The 26,827-nt window shown below is 40.6% G+C and overlaps 1 protein-coding gene across 1 annotated transcript in view; it reads right to left on the bottom strand.

The window, feature by feature from the left end:
* Positions 1-1,518: 1,518 nt before the first annotated feature.
* GABRB1 (gamma-aminobutyric acid type A receptor subunit beta1) overlaps positions 1,519-26,827 on the bottom strand; it is a 511,452-nt gene continuing 486,143 nt past the window's right edge. Inside the window, exon 9 of the mRNA XM_049886310.1 lies at positions 1,519-4,366. Coding sequence (XP_049742267.1) covers positions 4,022-4,366 — 345 coding nt within the window. The 3' untranslated portion in view covers positions 1,519-4,021. The remainder of the gene's footprint in view (positions 4,367-26,827) is intronic.

The raw sequence follows: 26,827 nt of genomic DNA on the forward strand, positions 1-26,827 counted from the left end.
CGATTGAACCAACATGAGCAAATGCTGGCACGTTTCTTTTCCCTCCATCTTGGGATATTTAAACCCACTGCCGTCGAGTCGATTCCAACTCATAGCTACCCTATAGGACAGAGTAGAACTGCCCCATAGAGTTTCCAAGGAGTGCCTGGCGGATTCGAACTGCCAACGCTTTGGTTAGCAGCTGTAGCACTTAACCACTATGCCACCAGGGTTTCCTTACATTTTATTTAGGGGGAAAAAAAATGGTGGCACACCACCTTTGGTAAGAAAATAATCAAAATAGTCCATATAAGAAATCTTGGAGATAGTTTCCTTCTAGCATTATAAATATTTCGTTTTAACTTGGCAAATTTTAATTGAGCTCTTTCTTAAATGAATATTTATAAAATAGACATTGATTTTAGAAAGACGGAATTGAGTCAATATCTCTATGTATTATACATAATATTTGTTTAAGGAAATCCTATCCTTGGACCCATAAACCAAAGTTTATTCTCTGCACCACATTTTTCTCTTAGCAATCTCAAAGTCCTTCACTGATTGCAGTGCACAATAAAGATGGCATGTATGCAAACACATATCATTCAGTCAGCAGAATTATCAGCCAGTCTGCTGTTTCTATTTGGCAACATAGTGGGTGGAGGCAATGATCCTGGATAATTCAACCAAAAAATATGTCTGTACCTGGGTCTTTGCCTCACAAAGCTGGTAAGGCTAATGCACATGTCACCCCTGATATTTTAAGCCAGGGAACATGAATGGGAGGAATGAGCGTGTATCCTTCATTGCGAAGGAAAGATGAGATTTCTGCTGGCTCTACACAGGGTTTAGACAAGATTTATGAGCTGTGAACATGGGTTTGGTTCCCTGGATGTGACTATGGCATCAGAGAGAGAATCCTTGCAATTTTCAGCCTCTGCTGCCACTTAAGTAACGCAGCAGATTATGGCTATTTTCATGGTAAAAAGAAAACAACCAGAAAAATAATTAAATAGCAACTCCTCTATAATGTAATGATCTGACTCTTTCAGGAATGGGGAGCAGTTTGAGAGTACTTAGGAATGTCCAACCACTTTCATATTTTCTGTAGATCATTTTGGGCAAGACAAGGGAGAAAGCTGGAGAAGGAAGGATCTTCTTTTCCATGAGCTGTTTGGCCTGGAAGGGAAGTAGATGAGGGCCAAGGAAGGAAAAGTTTACCCAGGACATGTCGAGAAAGAAGGAAATGGAGACTGAGGTCAGAGCCAGAAAGCTGTCAGTTTCTCTGTTTTTTGGCTGCCTTTGGCTCTAAAATCAGAACCGTTTAACAGGATTTTAAAAGTGTGGCTCTGACCCCTCTATTGGCCAGGAGGAGACATAGTGACACTGCTTTGTGCCTGATGGGCAGATTCAGGAGCACTGATTTCAATTTAACAAAGGTTAAGGTGTGAATTCAAGATCTTCTTTTTTTCTTGAAGATGCTTTACCTTTAAAATTATAAGCATCAAATTCTATATGCTCCTAAGGCAAGATAAAAAAAAAAAAAAAAAAAAGAATAGAAATTGAAATGGCCTCAGTCTTTTCCAAGGAGAATGATCCAAACAAAGAAATCAAGAGAAATTGTTTTGTTAAGGAGCACAAATCACAGACAACTACCTTTTGGATTTAGCTTTTTACCCTTGAAAGCTTTCAGAAGTGCTTTGACATCAGAATAATTCATTTTTTATTAGGAATCAGCACAATGTCTTTCTTGCAGCATTTAAAATAAATGGCTGCACAGTGGTTCCTGGTTGATCACTTGGAATATGAACCTTACAGTCACTGGTATGGCCTTTTTCCCCTCTATTTGGGCGTTTTGTAATTTATGATTACCTACAGCAAGGCAGCTTACCCTGCCAAGGGACTGAGAAGAGTTTCAAGATGGATCATTGATCCGCAGAAGCTGGGAATTTCCTTGAGCAGGGAACTCTGATAATTCAATTGAAAACCTAAATGAAAATTTGGTCCCCATACCCCACTAATTTCTCATGAGACCATTTTTTCCAAGTAAAGCAGAGGTCTGATATTCTTACTAAACACATGCTGTCTTCAATCATAATCATTCATTCATTTTGAGGTGGGCTGCTCTTTTCCTCTCGCTATCTAAAAGAGTATTCATAACTCTCCCCTTGGGCTCATCAGTGGGAATTTAGCCTTATCTTTACAATTAAGATCATAATTTCCAGCAGCTGGTACTACTACAAACATGGCCCCCATCACAGCCTTTGGGAGAAAGCCAGGTCATCACATGAGGCAGCCATCCTCATCACTACCGCAACCCTTATTTCACATCCATGGATCAGGCTCCAAATCTCCTTCATCACTGGTTAGTCTCCTTAAGATTTCACTCAACCTTGAAATGATCACATAGAGTTCTTAGATTTGTTGTTAGCTGCTGTTGAGCCATAATAATAATCATAATGATAAAGTTTCAATGACATACAAGGGGACAAACCCCAACTGTAGTTGTGTAGTTGGCTGTACTTGTTTAGAATTGTGTTGGTGCGCTACTGAGGGATGCCGTTTCTATAAGAACCAAGCACAAAAGTGATATAGGAACAGAGATAAGGCAGAACAATAATGAGAGTGATTAATGGTATAGACAAAGCTTACACTTTAGAGGGTGGTGTCAATGTTTGAAGGCCCAGTGCTTTTATCACTACTGTTGTTATCATTTTGTTGGTTGTTATCTGTGATTTTGCCATTTTGAAGGTTTTCTGTAAAAGGTAAATCTGGCCACAGAGGAGAATGACACCAAAATGAGTGTCGACGCATTTCCTGAAGCATTCATTTCTGTTTCCCATTTTGGAATGCAGAGTACAGAGAGCAGAGCCATCAAGTGCTAACTGAGGCCTGTTTGTGTAGCCTGTCACCATTAGATACTGCTCTCTGGAAGGCTAAGAAATACATACTATTTGATTTAAGATTTCGCAGTTCAGGTAACTCCCCGGGCACCCTTTTCACAGCACATGAATCTTGCCTTCCTCATGAAAAGGGCAAAGCTTTTCTCAAGCAGAAATTGCCCACCATTGCCTTCATCTTCTCGCTGGCCCCTTCTCTTACTCTCTCTGGAGCAGGAATGTGAGATGTGGTGGCATGGCTTCACGGCACAGCATCAAGTGATTCCAGGATAATGAAATGAATTCAGGGCTCCTCGTTTGATATGGTCAGTTAGAAAAATGCTCATTGCCCGCCCACCCCGCCAAGAACTCCTCATTCTTCAGAAAAAAAAAAAAGTTCTCAATGGCTACCAGGTTGGATTCTAATGCTAATTTAAATTTTGCCTGAAAATCTGAGAGAGAGGAATTTTTCAGAATATCCAGCTAAAAGGTGAGGTGAACGTGGCCAGCTCGTTTTGCCTAACCTTGATTAGCACTTGCCAATCCCTCCCTCCTCTTCCCAGGGAGCCGAGGACCCCTCTACACCGGACTTGAGGGGAATGTAAGGGTGACGAGAAGTCTTCCTTCCTCTTCTAGGCTCCTTTATGTTTTCTCCTCTTCCTGGAAATCTGTAACTTGTCAATGGCTTTGTTTTTCTTCTGAGATCCTGGGAATTGTGTTTTTGTTTTGTTTTTTTTTTGGCAGCATGAGACTGTTACAGTTTACCAGGAAGCAGTACAGGCAGAGAGAGCTAGGTCCTCTTCTCATACCCGTTTAAAAAATAAATCAGTAAAATCCAGGGAGACTAGGAAAGGCTGCACAAGATCTGCCTGTCTAACTTCTCTCTTTGTGTTTGTTAGTTGTTTTTGTAAACATGGCAATTAATAGAGCTCTTAAAGAGCTGATAACCTGGACCACAGTAGACTGAAAAAAAAAATAGAGTTTTTTTTTTCTTCTATTTTGAAGTAAACATGGTGCAGTAATAAAATTGATATGCAAGACCCAAAACCAATTGGATGGCTGAATCTCCTACCTCAAAAAACAGCAGAATCGCTGCAGGGGACCTGCGGGGTTAAAAAAAAGAGAAGAGGAAAGTAGCCTAAACTGAGCCGTGAGGAGAGACCTTAGTGTACATAGTAAAGCCAATAAACGACGTTAAAAAGAGAGAAAGTGATGGGGAAAAACATCCGGGACCACTTGTCTATGGAGTTCACATCAGTCAAGTCCGGGATTTTGACTTTGAGCTGCGAGGCGCGCCTGCGGATGCGGCCCTTGCTGTGCACGCCATGCCGGTCCAGGGCGCGCCCGTAGGCCTCGCGGCTGCTCAGGGGCTTACGGTACTGGATGCTGGCGCTGTCGTAGGAGTACATGGTGGCCTTGGGGTCGCTCACGCCGGTGAGCACTTCCGAGCCGGTCGTCTCATTCCTGATTTCCAAGGTGCTGAGGAGAATGTTGCCGTGGGCGTCAACCTGACGACAGAAAGGATATGCTCATATACATTTCGCTTGTTTTAGTTAACCTGTTACTGATGACACCGCATCCAAAACCAAACCCGTTGCCGTCGAGTCGATTCCGACTAAGGGCTCATGAAACGCTGTCTCGCTAGACGTATGGCTCTATGTGCTTCCAGAACATGGAAGTTACCTCCCTTCTCTCTCTCTGCCTACCTACCTGCCTACTACCTATCTATAGATCAACTATCTAACTCTACTCATAAAAGACCAAAACTCCAATATATGTGTGTGTGTATGTTTAGTGGTGTTTCTATATCTATCCATCTACCTACCTACTACCTGCCTATCTATAGATCAACTATCTAACTCTACTCACAAAAGAGCAAAACTTTAATGTGTGTGTGTATGTTTAGTGCTGTTTATCTATCTATCTATCTATCTATCTATCTATCTATCTATCTATCTATCTATCTATCTATCTATCTATCTATCTATCTATCTATCTATCTATCTATCATCTATCTATCTATCCATCTATCTATCATCTATCTATCATCTATCTATCTATCTATCATCTGTCTATCATCTATCTATCTGCCTATCTATCTACCTATCTATCTACCTGCCTACCTATCATCTCTATCATTATATGGCATTTTTACTTGTTAAAAAAGTACATAGAAACATTTAAACTATAAACAAACAAAAAAAACAAAGCAGTAAAAATTCATCATCTCACCTTCAGAGTCAATTATTACTAATATCTTGCTAGCCTCTCATTCTTTTTTCTATTCAAATATACTTACACCCAGTATGTTTTGCTTTGCAACCTGCTTTTATCAGTGAGTACTATCACCTGGTCCTCTTTCCATGTTAATGAATATTCCTTTGTGGCATGATTTATTAAAGCTTATATGGATAAATCACAACTAAGTCTATTGTTACGGTAAGGCTGTTTTAGAGATCCGTAGTGGCACAGTGTTAAGCACTTAATTGCTAATTGAAAGGTTAGCTGTTTGAACCCACCAGCCGCTCCATGGGAGAAAGATGTGACAGTCTGCTCCCACGTAGATTTACAGCCTTGGAAACCCTATGGGGCAGTTCTGTTCTGCTCTATAGAGTCGCTATGAGTCAGAGTTGACTCCTTGGCAATCGGTGGGGTTAAGGCAGTTTTACTCTTGTCATATTATAAACAAGGCTGCAAGGATCATCTTTAAGCTGTATCCTCGTGCACATCTATAATCATTTCCTCAGGTTAATTTGACTACGCAAAGGCATTCGACTGTGTGGATCATAACGAACTATGGATAACATTGCGAAGAATGGGAATTCCAGAACACTTAATTGTGCTCATGAGGAACCCTTACATAGATCAAGAGGCAGTTGTTCGGGCAGAACAAGGGAATACTGATTGCTTTAAAGTCAGGAAAGGTGTGTGTCAGGGTTGTATTCTTTCACCATATCTATTTAATCTGTATGTTGAACAAATAATCTGAGAAGCTGGGCTATATGAAGAAGCTCGAGGCATCAGGATTGGAGGAAGACTCATTAACAACCTGAATTATGCAGATGACACAACCTTGCTTGCTGAAAGTGAAGAGGACTTGAAGCACTTACTAATGAAGATCAAAGACCACAGCTTTCAGTATGGATTGCACCTCAACATAAAGAAAACAAAAATCCTCACAACTGGACCAATGAGCAACATCATGATAAACGGAGAAAAGATTGAAGTTGTCAAGGATTTCATTTTACTTGGATCCACAATCAACACCCATGCAAGCAGCAATCAAGAAATCAAAAGACGCATTGCATTGGGCAAATCTGCTGCAAAGGACCTCTTCAAAGTGTTGAAGAGCAAAGATGTCACCCTGAAGACTAAGGTGCGCCTGACCCAAGCCATGGTGTTTTCAATCGCGTCATATGCATGTGAAAGCCAGACAATGGATAAGGAGGACCGAAGAAGAGTTGACACATTTGAATTGTGGTGTTGGCGAAGGATATTGAATATACCATGGACTGCCAAAAGAACAAACGAATCTGTCTTGGGAGAAGTGCAGCCAGAATACTCCTTAGAGGCAAGGATCGCGAGACTGCATCTTACATACTTTGGACATGTTGTCAGGAGGGATCAGTCCCTGGAGAAGGACATCATGCTTGGCAGAGTACAGGGTCAGCAGAAAAGAGGAAGACCCTCAACGAGGTGGACTGACACAGTGGCTGCAACAATAAGCTCAAGATAACAATGATTGTAAGGATGGCGCAGGACCGGGCAGTGTTTCGTTCTGTTGTGCATAGGGTTGCTATGAGTCGGAACCGACTTGACAGCACTTAAGAACAACAATTATCAAAAGTAGGATTAATGGTTCAAAAGGATATGCCTGGCTATATTTTGACTTTTGTTTTGTTCCTCCACCACAGTTCCTTATTACTTCTTGCCATTCCAGTAATCACTATTCCAGGGTTCCTAGTTCTTCCCTTCGGTCTGCCTACACATACACTTTTGGAAGCACGGGAACTTTCAGCACAATTTGGCCAACAATAAGGTTTTATTTAACTTCAAGCTAAGGAGCTCTGGTGATGCAAAATGGTTAAGCACTTGCTGCTAACTGAAAGGTTGGTGATTCAAACCCATCCAGTGGCTCTGTGGGGGAAAGACCTGGCCATCTGCCTCTGCAAAGATTACAGCCAAGAAAACCCTATAGGGCAGTTCTACTCTGCCACATGGGCTTGCGATCGGTTGAAACTGACTTGATGGAACCTAACAATAACAACTTCAAGTGGATATACTTTGCAAATAGATTTGCACGGAAAGAACACGGCTCCTACATGCAAATGAGTTTCAAGTACCTTTGAGATGACTACAGGCAGCTGTGTTTAAATCTAGTGTTACCACCACAGTGCCTGATTCACAGTAAGTGCTCTGTAATTGCTTTTTTACTGACATCATTCTCAGTAAATACTTGTTGAGAGCCCAAGATATGGGTGCTATTGTTGTTAGGTGCCGTTGAGTCGATTTCAACTCATAGCCAACATTTTGGTTAGCAGCTGAACTCTTAACTGTTGCATCACCAGGGATCCTTAAGATATGGGTAGGGAGGCAAAGGCTTGGTAAAGAAGAAAGAGATAGAGAAAAGCATAGGAGGAGGCGAAGACAAACAAGAGAGAGAAAAAAGAAAGGTACAGAGATTGAGAAGTGCTGGTGGCACCTGTAGACGGAAAAGGAAAGTAAGACTTACTGAGTGTCCACTATGTAGCCAGCACGATGGTAGATTCTTCATATGTATGATACTTGTTTAATACTTACAGAAAACTTATCTTTAAAGGCAGGTCATTTCACCCTCATTTTATAAATAAGGCCACTCTGACTTAGAAGAGTTAACAAACTTGTTCAAGTTTACTTAACTAGTAAGTGCCAGAACTGAGATTTGAACCCATGTCTGTCTGACTCAAAGCTCACGTGCCTTCTAATGAGAAAGGACCACTTTACAGTCCTTGGCCTTCACCACATGCCCCAGTAAAATCAGTGATGGCTTGATAACTTTAAGTCTTAAGTTGGTTGGAGAGAGAAATGGTGACTATATGACTCTTGCTTTCTCGCTGTTTCTCTCTCTATGCTCATCTCTCTATGTTTCTCTCTATGAAGCGTTTTGCACACTTTATTCAGCTACCCACTATGCTCCAGACATAGCCCATCTATTGGATCATTATTCAGGGAGTCCTTATTTTTGTTGTTGTCAATAGCTCACTAGTTATTGAGTCCTACTCTATAACTTATCTCAGTAATTTCTTACAGCAGCACTGAGTATATTATATTATCTAGTTCAAAAGATAAGGAAACAGAGGCTCAGAAAGGTTAAGTAAACTGCCTAAGATTAAGTAGTAAGTATACAATTTGGGATTATAACACAGGGCACTCTTTGTCTCTGATACCTTTTTTTCCTTCCTCTTTGTATTGCTAATCAATCCTTCAAGGTTCAGTTTAAACTTTACTTCCTCATGTACCCCTTCTGGCCGTTAAAAAAAACCCCAAAAACAAACCTGTTGCCCTTGAGTGGATTCCGATTCATAGCGGCCCTATAGTAACCCCCAAAATCTTTTTCTCTCTCTCATTCAACAAGCATTTATTTATTTTTTAAAATAATTAATTTTTTTATGTTGTTGAGAATATACACAGTAAAAACCAACACCAATTCAAGTTTATACATGTACATTCCAGTGACATTGATTCCAATCTTCAAGTTGTACCACCACCTTCACCCTTGTTTTCTGAGTTGTTCCTCGTCCATTACCATACACTCACTGCCCTGCTAAGGTTCCTATCTAATCTTTCCAGTTACTATTGTCAGTTTGATCCCATATAAAACCCCAAAACCAAACCCATTGCTGTCAAGTTGATTCTGACTCATAGTGACCCTACAGGACAGAGTAGAACTGCACCATATGGTTTCCATGGCTATAATCTTTCTGGAAGCAGTTGGTGAATTCAAATTGTTCAGATGTCTACAGAGACCAAGAAGCATAAATGAGTAGGGCCAGGTGAGTGTTAATAACTAAGTGAAGTTAGAGAGTGGTGAGGACTATGGTGGACTGGACAGTAAATGTCTAAAAGAGGGCAGAGCGACTCAGGTCCAGCTGATAAATACCCTGGCTTTAGAATAAGCAGCAGAGATAGGACCTAGATTGCAAAGGATTAAGGACTGAATTGGTGGTGAGGAGATAAAGGCAGTTTGTATACACTCCCTTTTTCAAAAGTTTGTAGGTTAAAGATAGAAAAGAAAGAAAGCATTAAGCCATGTGTCAAGACAGGGTGTCAAGCGAAGCTGGAAGAGACCCAGTAGTCAGGGGCAAGGAGAAGGGTTGAGAAAGGCAGATTCTGTGAGAGTAAATGGAAGGCGTGGGAGAATAGCAGACTATGCGCAGAAAATGGGAATTTTATACACGGAGATCTGGGATGTAGAGCATTTCTGAATGATGGGGACATCTATTATGAGGTTGTGCTAATGTTTTCTTGAGGCTGGGTGATGGTGACGGTCATTGGAGGTGAGGATGAGCTGGATGCAGTCTATGGCCACAGGGTTGAAAAGGTCATGCATATGGAAGTTGGTTTGGAGTGACAAGGAGCGAAGTGCTGGATTCATTAGGGAAAGTAAAAGTATGTTAAAAGATAAGGACAAGAATGCAGATGCTCTTGCTAGGTATTGTGGAACAGTCAAGAGAAGCATAGAACTTGGATTTTGTCCTCAAGAGATAATAATCTCCTTAGAGACAGAAGATAAAGCATAGTATTGGGAGTGAGAAGCAAATACTTTTAACCAAATGCTAAACAAAGTAGTGACTGTCGTTGTTGTTGTTAGGTGCTGTTGGTCGGGGCTCTGACTCACAGCCGCCTTATGTATAAAAGAACAAAACATTGCCTGGTTCTGTACCATCCTCACCAGCGAGAAATCATCGGGGGTTATGGAAGGCTTTTTTAAGGAGGTGGGGCTTGCACTGAGTCTTAAAAGATGGGTAGAGGACAGAACAAAGGATTGGGAGTTGAAAATTGTGTTCTAATCCTGGCTTTGCTATTAAAAAAAAAAAAAATTGTTTTTTTTTTACTACTTGGAAATGACAAGCTTGGGGATCAATTCCCTCAACTATAAATGAAGGGTTTACACTAGGTAGTCTCAGGGGTTTGTTTCCGGTCTTTGATGATGAAAAGCATTCCAGGGAGAGGATGCAGCATGCTAAAAAAATACTTGTAAAACTGAGTCATCATCACTTGATCTGTACTGTATGCATCATTAAGTTACATTATTATGAAATCTCTCTCAGTTTATTAAGTTGCTAGAATTTAGAATCTGCCAGTGATGCAAGCAGATGCTCCTCGTTAAACAGCAGTCATAGCAAACAAGGTACGTTTTATTGCGATATTTTGGATAATCCTGGTGCAGATTCAAATGCCTTTAAAAATTGTATGAGGTTTATTAGTTTGTGAAAATATCTCAGAATGTTCTCTGTTGTTGAACTAGAAATCATAGCATGATGTAATTTGACATTGAAAACAATGAATCCAGTCTGCAACTACCCATGAAAGCTGACTCCATTACTGTATAGTCAAATTAACATCACCATGCTATTTATTAGGAAAAAAATTAATAGTCACATAACAATTCTTGCCCACCTCCAATCTCTCTCCTACACAGTCTAGAGCTTATCCTAAAAGTTGGTGTTACGAATTCTGTACGTGTGTGTGTGCGTGTGTGCACGCTCACATATTTCTTCTGAAATGGGAAATTTCATTCTCTTACCTTCCAAGCTTTTTGCTATCTGATAAAGTGAATGTGTGTTAGCCACACGACTGCTGATATCAGCAAGTCTCCAGTTGGCTCTGCCCTAACCTCTCTCTGCCCCTTGGAGAAGGGTGTCTTTCCACTCATGTCAATCATATAAGGATATCCAAGATATCCTTATATCCAAGGCTGACACGGCTTTTCAAAAATAATTTTGACAAGGAAAGTGGTCATTATTGCCATCTGTCTTCAGAAGCAACAAAAAGCCATGTTGCATATTGCTTCAGCATCTGCGGTAGTCAAATGCCATCAAATTATTTAGAAAATATCAATACCCAAGTTGGGCAAGATCCAGACATTTAAGCATTTAAAAGTTATGGCAGAAGAGGGTGAGGTAAATGAAAATGCTAACACATCGGAATCTAGGGCAGAAGCCTGGATGGCTCAAGTGGCTTATGATCAGCTGCTAACTCAAGGTTGGAGGTTTGAACCCATCTGGCAGCACCACAGAAGAAAGGCCTGGCAAACTTTTTTTCCATAAAGAGTGCAGCCAAGTAGACCCTATGGAGCAATTCTACTCAGTAACATATGGGGTGGCTATGAGTTGGAGGTCAAATCTACAGCAGCTAACAACAACATAGACTAACAGATTTCCTAAAGTATTGCTAATGTCCAAATAACTGTTCGGTGGTATAATTATTACCCACTCCTCATTACCATGTTGTTGTTAGTTGCTGTCAAGTCTATTTCAAATCACAGTCACCCCATATATGCAGAGCTGAACTGCTTCACAGTTCAAGGTTGTGACTTTCTGGAAGCAGGCCTGTCTTCCAAGGCACCTCTGGGCAGGTTCGAATCTCCAAATTTTTGGTTAATAGTCAAATACTTAACCATTTGTACCACCCAGGGACTTCCCGTGTGTGTGCAGGTGGAAATTCCACTCCAATTCCCAGGACAGAAGCTATGGGCAGAACACTTCCATCTAGCTTCTTTTCTCCTTCTCCTCTCTCACTCCTCCCCACTGACTTCTCTGATGGGTGCATTTGGAAGAAGAAAGTGGGGATGCTTGGCTCTGTGCCTCCTGGGATTTTTCTCTCCCTCTGATTTGCTTGCAGACAGTGTACAGTCACAATCCAGTTAGGGATCAGCATATTAAACCTTGCTTACACTCGTGGGTGAAGTCTGTAATTGTTTGGTGGTACCAGTGACTGGGAAGTCAGTCTGTATAATATTGGGATGAATGGCTGCATTATACTAACCACATACTCCTCAAGCCAGTATCACTGGGTTTTTGTTCGTGGTGTTTTAAGTTTAGAATATTAATGAACCTAAATATAGAAAAAATGAACATAGTTATTAATAAGGCTTCAGGAAGGCCAGTAAATAAACACTTCCTCTTCCCCTTTAGAGTCCCTGAGTGGTGCAACTGGTTTGGCTAATCAAAAGGCTGGCAATTTGAGTCCACCCAGAGGCTTCTCCAAAGACTTGTTGATCTACTTTTGAAAAACCAGCCACTGAAAATCCAGTAGAGCACATTTTTACTCTGACACACATGGGGTTGCCATGAGTTGGAATCAACTCCATAACAACTGGTACTTCCCCATCAGATGGATGATCAAAATGCAAGTTTTTGACATCTAATAAAAGGAACCAGAGAACATGGCTTTACAGCTGCAGCCCCAGGAATTGCTAACAGTCTACCTCCACCCTCTCCCCCACCCCACTAACTAGACAGGCATACTTCCTGCGCCACAAGAGGTAGAACTTGGATAAAAGTTCAGTATGTTAATAGTTCCTTAATTCACTCATTCTTTTACCAGTTAAGTTTAGGGAATGCCTACCAGGAATACTGGTGGCATAGTGGTTAAGAGTTCAGCTGCTAACTCAAAAGGCCAGCAGTTCGAATTCCCCAGCCATTCCTTGGAAACCCTATGGGGCAGTTCTGTTCTGTCCTATAGGGTTGCTATGAGTCTGAATTGACTCAGTGGCAATGGGTTTGGTTTTTTTTTTTTTTTTTTTCACTATGCACCAGACACTGTTGGACAGTGATGGAGAAGTCATCCTCTTCATAAGCAATAGGACATCGTATCCCATGATTTAGAAATGTAAAGATCTCAACAAACAACACCCCTTAATGTCTTCCTCTCCTGGACAAAAACTGTGACATCCCCTGTCTTAGTTTTCTAGTGCTGTGGAAACAGAAATATCACAAGTGGGTGGCTTTAAAGAGCAGAAATTTAATCTTCTCACAGTTTAGGAGGCTAGGGCACCAGTTTAGGGGAAGGCTTTCTGTCTCTTCTGGGGGAAGATCTTTGTCTGTTGGCCCAGAGTTCCTTGGTTTCTTGAAGACCTTCATGTGGCACCTATCCTTCCACCCTGTGCTCCCTTCTATATCTAATCTGCTCTTTTTAGAGTTTAGAAGTGATTAGGTCCAGGACACACCCTGCAATAATGTGGCCTCATTAACATTAGAAAGAAAATCCTATTCCAAAATGGGATTAGGCATAAGGATTAGGACTCCAACTCATATACTGGGGGAGGCGAACACAATTTAATTCATAGCGCCCTGCAGACCCTATAGATTATAAATGTTTTACTGGACAAGTACAAAAAGCACAGGTTATCAGTGCTCTGGGAATCCTGGTGGCACAGTAGTTAAGTGCTACGGCTGCTAACCAAAGGGTCAGCAGTTCGAATCCACCAGGCGTTCCTTGGAAACTCTATGGGGCAGTTCTACTCTGTCCTATAGGGTCGCTAAGAGTTGGAATCGACTCGGCTGCACTGGGTTTTGCTTTTTTTTTTTTGGTTTATCAGTGCTCTTTCAAATCACCCTTTTGGAGTTTGCTCCCTTGTGTCCATGAGGCCCATCTTCCCTTTGCCTCTGCTGTGCTTCTCTTTCATCTTCCTTCCCGAAGGTCATGAGACCTGGTCCTTTCTGCTGACCACAGGCACATCTTAGTAAGGCTCAATATAAAGGAAAGCCTGCTACAGGGTTGGTATGAGTTGGAATTGACTGGACAGTGGTTTTTTTTTTTTTTTTTTTTTTGGTGTGATTTTCCTGCATTGATGACCTCAGATGGGAAGGAACAGCCCAGCTTCTGTCTGGTGAATATTCTCCTTCCTTCCTGCAGTGCAGTAATTATAAACCATAAGATCTTGTTTTTAAATTCTGAGTCTGAGCAAGTATTTCCACAACAGCACTGGGAAGAAGGCAGTAAACAAAACAGACCAGTTTCTTGAGCTATTGGCACTTACATTCTCAAGGGAAAAAAAAGGCAATAATCTCACCCTCCCCTAAAATTATCCAAAAAATAAAATAAAAATCAGGCAGCATTATAAAGAAAACCCAGCATTTTCATGTTTCTTTTAATATGTTTAGAAACATATAATCAGCACATTGATTAACCCTGTGATTTTGTATGTGTTTTTCTTAGCAGTACCCTCATGTGGAACAAGGGATATCATCGTTGATGTCAGAAGGATCATGGCTAAAAGCAAAGAATACCAGAAAGATGTTTGCCTGTGTTTCATTAACTATGCAAAGGCATCCAACTGTATGGATCATAACTAATTATGGATAACATTGCAAAGAATGGGAATTCCAGAACACTTAATAGTGCTCATGAGGAACCTGTACATGGATCAAGAGGCAGTTGTCCCAATGGAACAAGGGGATACTGCATGGTTTAAAGTCAGCAAAGGTGTGCATCAGGTTGTATCCTTTCACCATACTTACTCAATCTATATGCTGAGCAAATAATCAGAGAAGCAGGACTGTATGAAGAAGAACAGGGCGTCAAAGGAAGGCTTATTAACAACCTGTGTTATGCAGATGACACAACCTTGCTTGCTGAAAGGAAGAGGACTTGAAACACTCACTGATGAAGATCAAAGACCACAGCCTTCAGTAGGGATTACACCTTGACATAAAGAAAAAAAAATTCTCACAACTGGACCAATAAGCCACATCATGATAAACAGAGAAAAGACTGAAGCTGTCAAGGATTTCATTTTACTTGGATCCGCAATCAATGCCCATCCATGGAAGCAGTAGTCAAGAAATCAAATGACGTATTCCACCGGGCAAATTTGCTGCAAAAGACCTCTTTCAAGTGTTAAAAAGCAAAGATGTCACTTTGAGGACTAAGGTTTTGCCTGACCCAAGCCATGGTATTTTCAATCACCTCATATGCATGGGAAAGCTGAACAATGAATAAAGAAGACCAAAGAAGAACTGATGCTGTTGAATTATGGTGTTGATGAAGAATATAGCATATACCATGGACTGCCAGAAGAACAAACAAATCTGTGTTGGAAGAAGTACAAACAGAATGCTCCTTAGAAGGGAGGATGGTGAGACTTCGTCTTACATACTTTGAACATGTTATCAGGAGGGAACAGTCCCTGGAGAAGGATGTTGTGCTTGGTAAAGTAGAGGGTCAGCAAAAAGAGGAAGACCCTTAATGCGATGGACTGATATAGAGGCTACAATGATAGGCTCAAACATAGCAACAGCTGTGAGGATGGCACAGGACCGGGCAGTGTTTTGTTCTGTTGTTCATAGGGTTGCTATGAGTCGGAACAGATTAGGTGGCTCCTAACAACAACAATCCTCATATATATATTTTATTATATCAAGTGAAAATTTTAAGTAAATCACACTTCCTTATTTTTCCCTGGACTTTACTACACAGTGACCTACAAGGTGGGTCTCTATGGATGTTTAAGGACATCGACATCTTAGTCTTAACATGGCCAGTGCAAATCTCTTGAGACTCTCTGCTCTCATCCAACCTGCACTCCCTCCTCTGAGTACTCCACTAATGTTGCTCCAGGAGGACAGAGACTGTCTTGTTTCCCCAGAGCTGAGAAAATGCTTGGCATATAGGAGCATTCAATAAATATGTGTTGAATAAATAATAGCATACATAGTAAAATAGCATGGCAGAAACTGTGAGGGTTTAGGATACACAGATGTGATGGCTGTATTTCTTACCTCTATGCAATATACAAATTCATTTTCTGGCTTGAGTTTAGTCTTTTTCCCACCCTTTCTTCCTCAGCCACCCTCTCCTCTTCCTTGAACTCACTATCCCCTGAAGAATGCTTCTAAACCAAACCAAACCAGTGGCTGTTGAGATGACTGACTCATGGCAACTCCACGTATGTCAGACTAGAACTGCTCCACAGGTTTTCAATGCCTAATTTTTCAGGGTTGCTATGAGTCGGAATTGACTCGATGGCACTGGGTTAGATTGACAGGGCTTTCTTCTGAAGCAACTCTGAGTGGATTAGAATCGTCAACCTTTTGGTTAGTAGCTAAGCTCTTAACCATCCAGAGACTCCAAGAGTGCCTTATTCTTGTTGTCATCCAGTCAACTCCAACTCGCAGCAACCTTATGTATAATGGAAACATCGCCCAGTCCTGGTGTTATCTGTAGGTTTTCATTAGCTAATTTTTGGAAGTAGGTCATCAGGCCTTTCTTCCTAGTCTTAGTCTGGAAGCTCTGCTGAACCCTGTCCACCATGGGTGACTCTCCTGGCATCTGAAATACCAGGGGCACAGTTTCCAGCATCATAGCAACATAGAACCACCACAGTACAACAAAAAGTGTCTTGTTGTTGTCGTTAGGTATTGTCAAGACAGTTCCGCAGACTCACAGCAACCCTACGTACAGCAGAACGAAACATTACCTGGTCCTGTGCCATCCTCACAATTGTTATGCTTGAGCCCATTGTTGCAGCCACTGTATCCATCTTCTTGAGGGTTTCCTCTTTTTTGCTAACCCTATATTTTGCCAAACTTGATGACCTTTTCCAGGGACTGATCCTTCTTGATCACGCGTCCAGAGTATGTGAGACGTAGTCTCGCCATCCTTGCTTCTAAGGAGCATTCTGGTTGTACTTCTTCCAAGACAGATTTGTTCGTTCTTCTGGCAGTCCATGGTATATTTCAATATTCTTTGCAAGCACCACAATGCAAAGTCGTCAATTCTTCTTCAGTCTTCCTTACTTATTGTCCAGCTTTCGCATGCATATGAGATGATTGAAAACACCATGGATTGGGTCAGGCACATTTTAGTCTTCAAGGTAACATCTCTGCTTTTCAACACTTTAAAGAGGTCTTTTGCAGCAGATTTGCCTGATGCGGTAAGTCCTTTGATTTCTTGACTGATGCTTCCATGGGTGCTGATTGTGGATCCAGGTAAAATGAAATTCTTGTCAACTTCTATCTTTTCTCCATTTATCATGATGTTGGTTTTTGGTCCAGTTGTGAGGATTTTTGTTTTATTTATATTAAGTTGTAATCCACAGTGAAGACTGTGGCCTCTGATCTTCATCAGTAAGTACTTCAAGTCCTCTTCATTTTCAGCAAGCATGGTTGTGTTATCAGCATAATGCAGGTTGTTAATGAGTCTTCCTCCAATCCTATGCCCTGTTCTTCTTCATATAGTCCAGTTTCTTGGATTATTTACTCAGCATACAGATTGAATAAACATGATATACACCTTTCCTGACTTTAAAACACCCAGTATCCCCTTGTTCTGTTCAAATGACTGCCTTTTGATCTACGTACAGTTTCCTCATGAGCCCAATTAAGTGTTCTGGAATTCCCATTCTTCAAAATGTTATCCATCATTTGTTATGATCCACACGGTCGAATGCCTTTGCATAGTCAATAAAACACAGGTAAACAACTTTATGGTAATCTCTGCTTTCAGCCAAGATTCATCTGACATCAGCAATGACATCCCTTGTTCCATGTTCTCTCTTGCATCTGGCTTGATTTCTGGCAGTTGCCTGCTGTAACCATTTTTTTTTTTCTTCTTCCTTTCTTTTTTTTGTATTTTTTTAAATTAACTTTTATTGAGCTTCAAGTGAACGTTTACAAATCAAGTCAGACTGTCACATATAAGTTTATATACATCTTACTCCATACTCCCACTTGCTCTCCCCCTAATGAGTCAACCCTTCCAGTCTCTCCTTTCGTGACAATTTTGCCAGCTTCCAACTCTCTCTATCCTCCCATCCCCCCTCCAGACAGGAGATGCCAACACAGTCTCAAGTGTCCACCTGATATCATTAGCTCACTCTTCTTCAGCATCTCTCTCCTACCCACTGTCCAGTCCCTTTCATGTCTGATGAGTTGTCTTCGGGGATGGTTCCCCTCCTGTGCCAACAGAAGGTTTGGGGACCATGACTGCCGGGATTCCTCTAGTCTCAGTCAGACCATTAAGTATGGTCTTTTTATGAGAATTTGGGGTCTGCATCCCACTGATCTCCTGCTCCCTCAGGGGTTCTCTGTTGTGCTCCCTGTCAAGGCAGTCTTCGATTGTGGCCGGGCACCAACTAGTTCTTCTGGTCTCAGGATGATGTAGGTCTCTGGGTCATGTGGCCCTTTCTGTCTCTTGGGCTATTAGTTGTCATGTGACCTTGGTGTTCTTCATTCTCCTTTGCTCCAGGTAGATTGAGACCAATTGATGCATCTTAGATGGCCGCTTGTTAGCATTTAAGACCCCAGATGCCACATTTCAAAGTGGGATGCTGAATGTTTTCATAATAGAATTATTTTGCCAATTGACTTAGAAGTCCCCTTAAACCATGGTCCCCAAACCCCCGCCCTTGCTCCGCTGACCTTTGAAGCATTCATTTTATCCCGGTAACTTCTTTGCTTTTGGTCCAGTCCAATTGAGCTGACCTTCCATGTATTGAGTGTTGTCCTTCCCTTCACCTAAAGCAGTTCTTATCTACTAATTCATCAGTAAAAAACCCTCTCCCTCCCTCCCTCCCTCCCCCCCTCGTAACCACAAAAATATGTGTTCTTCTCAGTTTATACTATTTCTCAAGATCTTATAATAGTGGTCTTATACAATATTTGTCCTTTTGCCTCTGACTAATTTTGCTCAGCATAATGCCTTCCAGGTTCCTCCATGTTATGAAATGTTTCACAGATTCGTCACTGTTCTTTATCGATGCGTAGTATTCCATTGTGTGAATATACCACAATTTATTTACCCATTCATCCGTTGATGGACACCTTGGTTGCTTCCAGCTTTTTGCTATTGTAAACAGAGCTGCAATAAACATGGGTGTGCATATATCTGTTTGTGTGAAGGTTCTTGTTTCTCTAGGGTATATTCCGAGGAGTGGGATTTCTGGGTTGTATGGTAGTTCTATTTCTAACTGTTTAAGATAACGCCAGATAGATTTCCAAAGTGGTTGTACCATTTTACATTCCCACCAGCAGTGTATAAGAGTTCCAATCTCTCCGCAGCCTCTCCAACAGTTATTATTTTGTGTTTTTTAGATTAATGCCAGCCTTGTTGGAGTGAGATGGAATCTCATCGTGGTTTTAATTTGCATTTCTCTAATGGCTAATGATCGAGAGCATTTTCTCATGTATCTGTTAGCTGCCTGAATATCTTCTTTAGTGAAGTGTGTGTTCATATCCTTTGCCCACTTCTTGATTGGGTTGTTTGTCTTTTTGTGGTTGAGTTTTGACAGAATCATATAGATTTTAGAGATCAGGTGCTGGTTGGAGATGTCATAGCTGAAAATTCTTTCCCAGTCTGTAGGTGGTCTTTTTACTCTTTTGGTGAAGTCTTCAGATGAGCATAGGTGTTTGATTTTTAGGAGCTCCCAGTTATCTGGTTTCTCTTCATCATTTTTGGTAATGTTTTGTATTCTGTTTATGCCTTGTATTAGGGCTCCTAACGTTGTCCCTATTTTTTCTTCCATGATCTTTATCGTTTTAGTCTTTATGTTTAGGTCTTTGATCCACTTGGAGTTAGTTTTTGGGCTTGTTGTGAGGTATGGGTCCTGTTTCATTTTTTTGCAAATGGATATCCAGTTATGCCAGCACCATTTGTTAAAAAGACTATCTTTTCCCCAATTAATGGACTTTGGGCCTTTGTCAAATATCAGCTGCTCATATGTGGATGGATTTATATCTGGGTTCTCAATTCTGTGCAACCATTTTTGAATTATCTTCAGCAAAATTTTACTTGTGTGTGATATTAATGATATTTTTCAGTAATTTCTGAATTTGGTTGGATCACCTGTCTTTGCAATAGACATAAATATGGATCTCTTCCAGTTGGTTGACCAGGTAGCTGTCTTCCAAATTTCCTGGCATAGATGAGTGAGCACTTCCAGTGCTGCATCCGTTCGCTGAAACAACTCAATTAATATTCTGTCAGTTCCTGGAGCCTTGTTTTTCACCAGTGCCTTCAGTGTAGCTTAGAATTCTTTCTTCAGTACTATCAGTTTCTGATCATATGCTACCTCCTGAAATGACTGAACATCGACAAATTCTTTTTGGTATAGGGACTCTCTGTATTCCTTCCATCTTCTTTTCATGCTTCTTGCATCATTTAATATTTTCCCCGTAGAATCCTTCAATATTGCAAGTTGAGGCTTGAATTTTTTCTTCAGTTCTTTCAACTTGAGAAACACCAAGTGTATTCTTCCCTTTTGGTTTTCTATCTCCAGGTTTTTGCACATGTCATTACAATACAACTTTGTCTTTGCAAGCCACCCTTTGAAATCTTCTGTTTAGGTCTTTTACTTCATCGTTACTTCGTTTCATTTTACCTACTCTATGTTCAAGAGCAAGTTTCAGAGTGTCTTCTGACATCCATTTTGGTCTTTTCTTTTTTTCCTGTTTTTTTTAATGACCTCTTGCTTTCTTCTTGTATGATGTCCTTGTTGTCACTCCACAAATTCTCTGGTCTTCGGTCATTAGTGTTCAATACATCAAATCTATTCTTGAGACAGTCTGTAAATTCAGGTGGGATATACTCAAGGTCATACTTTGGCTCTTGTGGACTTGTTCTAATTTTCTTCAGCTTCAATTTGAACTTGCATATGAGCAATTCATGGTCTGTTCCAAAGTCGTCCCCTGGCCTTGTTCTGACTGATGATATTGAGCTTTTCCAACATCTCTTTCCACAGATGTATTTGATTTGAGTCCTGTGTACTCCATCTGGCGAGGTCCACGTGTATCATCACCATTTATGTTGGTGAAAAAAGGTATTTGCAATGAAGAAGTTGTTGGTCTCGTAAAATTCTATCATGCAATTTCCGGCATTATTTTTTATCACCAAGGCCATATTTTCCAACTACAGATTCTTCTTCTTTGTTTCCAACTTTTGGATTCCAATCACTAGTAATTATCAACGCATCCTGATTGCATGTTTGATCAATTTCAGACTGCAGAAATTGGTCAAAATCATCAATTTATTCATCTTTGGCTTTAGTGGTTGGTGTGTAGATTTTAGTAATAGTCGTATTAACTGGTCTTCCTTGTAGGTATATGGATATTGTCCTATCACTGACAGGATTGATCTTAAAATATTCTTTTTGATGATGAATGCAACATCCTCTTCAAGTTGTGTTTCCTGGCATAGTAGACCATATTATTGTCTGATTCATAATGGCCAACACCAGTCCAATTCACCTCAGTTATGCCTAGGATATCAATGTTTATGCATTCCATTTCATTTTTGATAATTTCCAATTTTCCTAGATTTATAATTCATATATTTCATGTTTGGAGCTCGCTCTTCTCATTTTGAGTTGTGCCACATCAGCAAATGAAGGTCCTGAAAGGTTGACACCATCCATGTCATTAAAGTTGACTCTATTTTAAGGAGGCAGCTCTTCTCCAGATGTATTTTGAGTGCCTTCCAGCCTGAGGGGCTCATCTTTGGGCACTGTATCAGACAATGTTCAACTGCTATTGATTAGGTTTTCACTGGCTAAATATTTTCAGAAGTAGACTGCCAGGTCCTTCTTCTTAGTCTGTCTTAGCCTAGAAGCTTAGCTGAAACTGTCCACTATGTGTGACCCTGCTTGTATTTTAATACTGGTGGCATAGCTTCCAGTATCATAGCTTCCAGTATCATGGCAACACTCAAGCCCCCACAGTATGACAAACTGACACACAGATGGGGGAAGAGTGCCTTAGGGCTGTGAAAAATGTTGCGATTCACTGAATTTAACTGTTCTAGATATTTTCAGCATATAAATGTAGCAGAATTCCTTTCAGTATAATTGGAATAAAATATAAGCTTGTTTTTAGTGGCAGTTTTAAAGCCCTGTTGAGAAATGCCTCTGGGCTCAATCTACTTTGCCAACATTATTTCCTTCTTGCTAGTCAGTTCAATTAGATTCAGATTTACTGGGTGCTCTGAAGTGCACAGGGGTAGGCCAAGTACAGTGGTGCTGGCTGCAGAATGAGCTAAGTCACTGCCCTCCAGGAGCCAGTAGCCTACATAATGACGCTGTCCAGTGGGAGTGGCTGCCTGCACCTATAGGGAGCAGGAAGCTTAAACAGCCACATCCTCCATCTTCCCATCATTCTCATGTGACGTGTCACAGTCACGCTGCTCTGTAAGTCATTAGTCTCACCAGGGCTGGCCAACTCTGCTCACTTGGTCTGGAATTCCTGAAACCTTTTGTCAGGGTAAGAAGGGTGGAAAACTCTACTAGGGGCTATTTGTATTTCTCTTTCTGACTAGTCCTGACAATAGTAGCCGAAGTTGAAACTTAGATCATGGCAAGAGGCAGTAGACGGTTAACTATAAAAAAATATATATATATTTTTTAAACCTATGTTTTTTTATATCTAAATAAATATACATTATAGTATTCAGGTAATATATTTATATTATATATTTATAATTATATTATCATTTATAATTAGGCAGATGATTATATTATTCAGGTAATAAAGAGGGAAGAAAGAAAAAGACAAAATGAAAAAACTGGCAATGTTCCAGAACATTATCCATGAAGTTATATTTATCTCAGATTCCATTTTTTCCCTCATTGCTTCCATTCAGTTTATTAGCAGGTCTAATGGATCTACCTTTAACTACCCCCTAACTCTGACCACGTCTCTCCATCATCATCTGTAGCTTCATAACTGATCTTTCTCTTTTCAGGAATGTAGCTCTGAAGAATTTTTTCTACATAACAGCTGGAGTGATCCTTTTAAACTGTAAAATAGATCACGTCTTCTCTGTTTAAGTCTAGGTGGTTCCCAAGACACAGAATAAAATCCAGATTTCTTCCAGAAGAACTGGATGGGGCCTGACTACCGTTACTGAACATTTTGATCAAAGATTCTTTAAGAGATGTTGGGGGAATGGTCTGTCTCTACGCCTCCCATCCTGGCTGCCTAAGTAAACGCTTTGGGCCCAGAGCATTTGCTGATAAGGAGGCTGGGTATTGGGTCTCCTTTCCAAACCTGGTTCCTTCTTTTTATTGGAGAAGACTTTCCTCTGTTCTGGGCACACAGTAACTTTGTCTCTTGTATGTTCACAGGTACCATATGGCACCTGGCCAACCCCACTTCTAGGTCTGTTCCCAGCAGGGAGGGAACAAGGTCTCTCATACTATAGCACAAGAAGGGGAGCATGCCAGATTGTAAAAGCCAGCCTTGAGGGTTGGACAGACAGGAAAACAGGCTTTTCAAGGCTGAACATGAGTTTCCTCATGTGATCTGCTAGTTCACTACTGTTTGCTGAGTCATTCTTATGTAAGCCCCTGGCTTGTAGCCATTATTGTCCCCTGCCCCTATAAAACCTCTGCTCTCCCACTGCCAGGCACAGAGGTCTGCCCTGGTCCTGCTGCTACCCAGGGCTTGGTCATGTCTGTAAGTCTCCACCACACTGGAGTTGCCGTCCTTTCTTCGGTCTCTCAGCAACCTCTAATTTTGGAGGCAAATTTTAGTTACTGGTCCATACCTAGACAGAAGAATCCTGATCAAAAGGGGAAAAATATAGACCAGAATTTCAAATTCTCATGGACTGTAGACTTTCTGGAGCCATGGAGGCTGGATGAATCCCCGAAACTACTACCGCCCTGAGATAATTTTTAAACCAAAAATATCCCCTGCAATCTTCTTAAAACTAAACAATAGTTTAGCTTAACTAGTATTATGCTGTTTTCATAACTATCTATAGGGGATCTAAGCGACAACAGCAACTCGAAAGATAGGAATCTTAGGGAGCAGTGAGTTTACATTAATGGGGGGAACAACTCAGAAAACGGGGGTGACAAAGGCTGCACAACTCAAAGACTGTAATCATTGTCACTGAATTGTATATGTAGATATAGTTGAACTGGTGTATATTTTGGTGTATATATTTTCAAAAGAAAAAAAAAATTCCCAACTTCTTATCCTGACCCACAAAGCTCTGTATGATTTAGCTCCTGTCCACACTTTTGCCCTCATTTCTCACCATTCACTTGAGCTCTCTACTGTAGACACACTGGTCTTTGGGTGTGTACGTGTGGCCCTTGATTCTCCTAAATTCTCAGGGCATGTTCACCTGATGTTCCTCTCTCCTAGAATGCTCTTACCCAGATTATTACCTGGCTGGCCTCTCATCAGTGAGGCAGTTAACAAGCGTGTAAACAAATATATGATATAGTAGGAATGATGGCATTTAATAACCAAACCAAACTCATTGCCATTGAGTCAATTCCATCTCATGGTGGCTCCATGTGTGTCAGAGAGGAATTGCATTCCATAGGGTTTTCAATATCTATGATCTTACAGAGAAGAAAGGCCTCACTGGAATGTAATCTACAGGAGGACAGATGCTTTTGTTGCTGTTGTTGTTGTTTATCACTGTACATATATTCCCCTCATTTTCCCAAAACAGAGCCTAAGGTTCTCCTAAGGCAGGGCTGAGGAAATGTTTGTAGAATGAGTAAACAAATATGTACTACACTCTGAAACTCAGACTTTGAGCTATCTCTCTGAGCTCTGTTTGAGTTTCTATGACCAAGAGCACTTCTGGGTGGGTGGGATCTCTAGGACAGTAGTTCTCAAACATTAATGTGCATCTGAATCAATTGGCAAACTTGTTAAAAATACAAATTCAAGTTCATTTTGTTCTGGATTGGGGTCCCCCCAATCTGCATTTGAGGAGTCCCTGGGTGGCACAAATGGTTAAGTGCTAGACTACTAACTGAAAGTTTGGCAGTTCAAACCGACCCAGAGACACCTTGCAAGAAAGGCCTAGTAATCTGCTTCCGAAAGTCCTTAAAAATCCTTTGAAGTACAGTTCTGCTCTGACACACATGACAGTCGCCATGACGGAATCGACTTGACGGCAACTAACAACAACAACTATCTGTATTTGACAGAAAGATTCCAAGTGTCCTAGTTAATTCTGGTACAGATGGCCCTTAGCTGAGCTCATGGCAGATACAAAATCCACAAAGCAGTTACTTTATTTCCAGACAACTAAGAAGTAATTACAAATATGCACTGCTCAAGCTTGGGAAATATATGACATGAAGATTAGAGAGTAATTTCCAAGTTGATGTTAGTGGGAATTTATTGAGCTTTGAGCTGAGAGTGATAGAGCCAAGAAACAGAAAGACTATTTTGTACATAGGGGATGGTGTGGTCAAAGCTTCCACTGATTGCTTAGGGAGTCCCAATATTTGAGATGAGTACTTTTTATAGTTATATATAAAATGCGTTATAAACAGCAAACTCATTCAATTCTGAATGATTCAAAAAAGGTCATTTTTTCCAATTCAGTTTCAATGAATTCCTTTAAAATGCTCATTGAAATTCCCATCAGTAACTTTTTGCTCTTCAGGTATAGAAAAGAGTGATTTAAGCCAAAGTTTTTTTAATGACTTAAGCCAAAGTAGTGATTGCATTTCACATAGTTGAAAAGCAGACCTTTCTTTTGTACGTGTAACATGAATACACATGTGAATGTCTTGGGCTTTATAGAATAGTGAACCTAAGTGGATAAATTCTCGTTACTGTAGAATCAGGTAGAATCTGTCAGTTCACTGCATTAGCCAGGTTTTCCTAAGACAATCAACACAGTATTTCTTCACTTTATTCCTTACAACTGGGGAAGGTCATACACTAAATGCAGGCAGGAATTATCGGTCAGCTTAGATGCTAACTAACATAAGGTTTCAGGTTAAGAGTGGCAAAACATATTTAGAGTCACTTAAAGTGCCAACAGGAGCCCTAGTGGCACAGTGGTTAAAAGCCAGGCTGTTAACCAAAAGGTTGGCAATTTGAATTCACCAGCCACTCCTTGAAAACTCTATTGGGCAGTTCTACTCTGTCCTATGAGTCGGAATTGACTGAATGACAACGGGTTTGGTTTAGTTTACTCTGTCCTATGGGGTCCCTATCGGCCGGAATCTACTCCATGGCAATGGATTTAAAGTGCCAACAAGGACCCCTGGTGGCGAAATGGGCTGCTACTGAAAGGATGGCAGTTTAATCCCACCCAGCCACTCTGGGAAAGAAAGTTGGGTGATCTGCTTCCCTAAGGATTACAGCCAAGAAAACCCTATGGCGCAGTTCTACTTTGTCACATGGGGTTACCATGAGTCAGAATCAATTTGACAGCACCCAACAAGAAAATGTGCCAACGCAGGTTGAAAGCAATCTATTAATACACATATGTTGTTACCACTGGCTATCGTTAATCAAAATAATGTTTCATTAGAAAATATTTATTCTGTATATCTGCTTTCATTTTGAAAAGTGTCAAATCACAGAGCTTTGTAGGTCACAATAAGAAATTTGGATTTTATCCTGTGTCTTGGAAACCACCTGGAAGACTTAAACAGGGAAGACACGGTCTGTTTCATATTTTAAAAGCATCGTCCCAGCTGTTAGGTAGAGAAGTGACTGCAGAGCTGCATTTGTGGAAAGACAGGTAGCAATTATGAAGAAGGGAGTGATGGTGGAAAGCAGCAGTCAGAATCAGGGTACATTTCAAGGTAGAGTCCTTAGACCTGCTAATAACTTGAATGGGAGATATGAGGCAAAGAACAGACTCCAGATAGATATAAATATATATATATAACACATACTTATATATATATATTTATATATAACATATTATATATAATACAAATATATAATGTATTATATTTTTATACATATTTATATATAATATAAATACATCAGTAATATATAAATATATATGCCGGGATAATGTTCTGGAAAATTGCCAGTTGTTTCATTTTATCTTTATCGTTTTTCTCTGTATTACTTGAATTATATAAAATGCACTTAGATACTTAACCTTCTATTGCCTCTTGCCAAGATCTTAAAGTTTTTGCTTCTGCCACTAGTTGTCAGGACTAGTCAGAAAGAGACATACAGATAGTCCCCCAACAGAGATCCCCCACTTCC

The sequence above is a fragment of the Elephas maximus genome, chromosome 5, assembly GCF_024166365.1.
Source record: "Elephas maximus indicus isolate mEleMax1 chromosome 5, mEleMax1 primary haplotype, whole genome shotgun sequence".
Taxonomy (NCBI): domain Eukaryota; kingdom Metazoa; phylum Chordata; class Mammalia; order Proboscidea; family Elephantidae; genus Elephas; species Elephas maximus.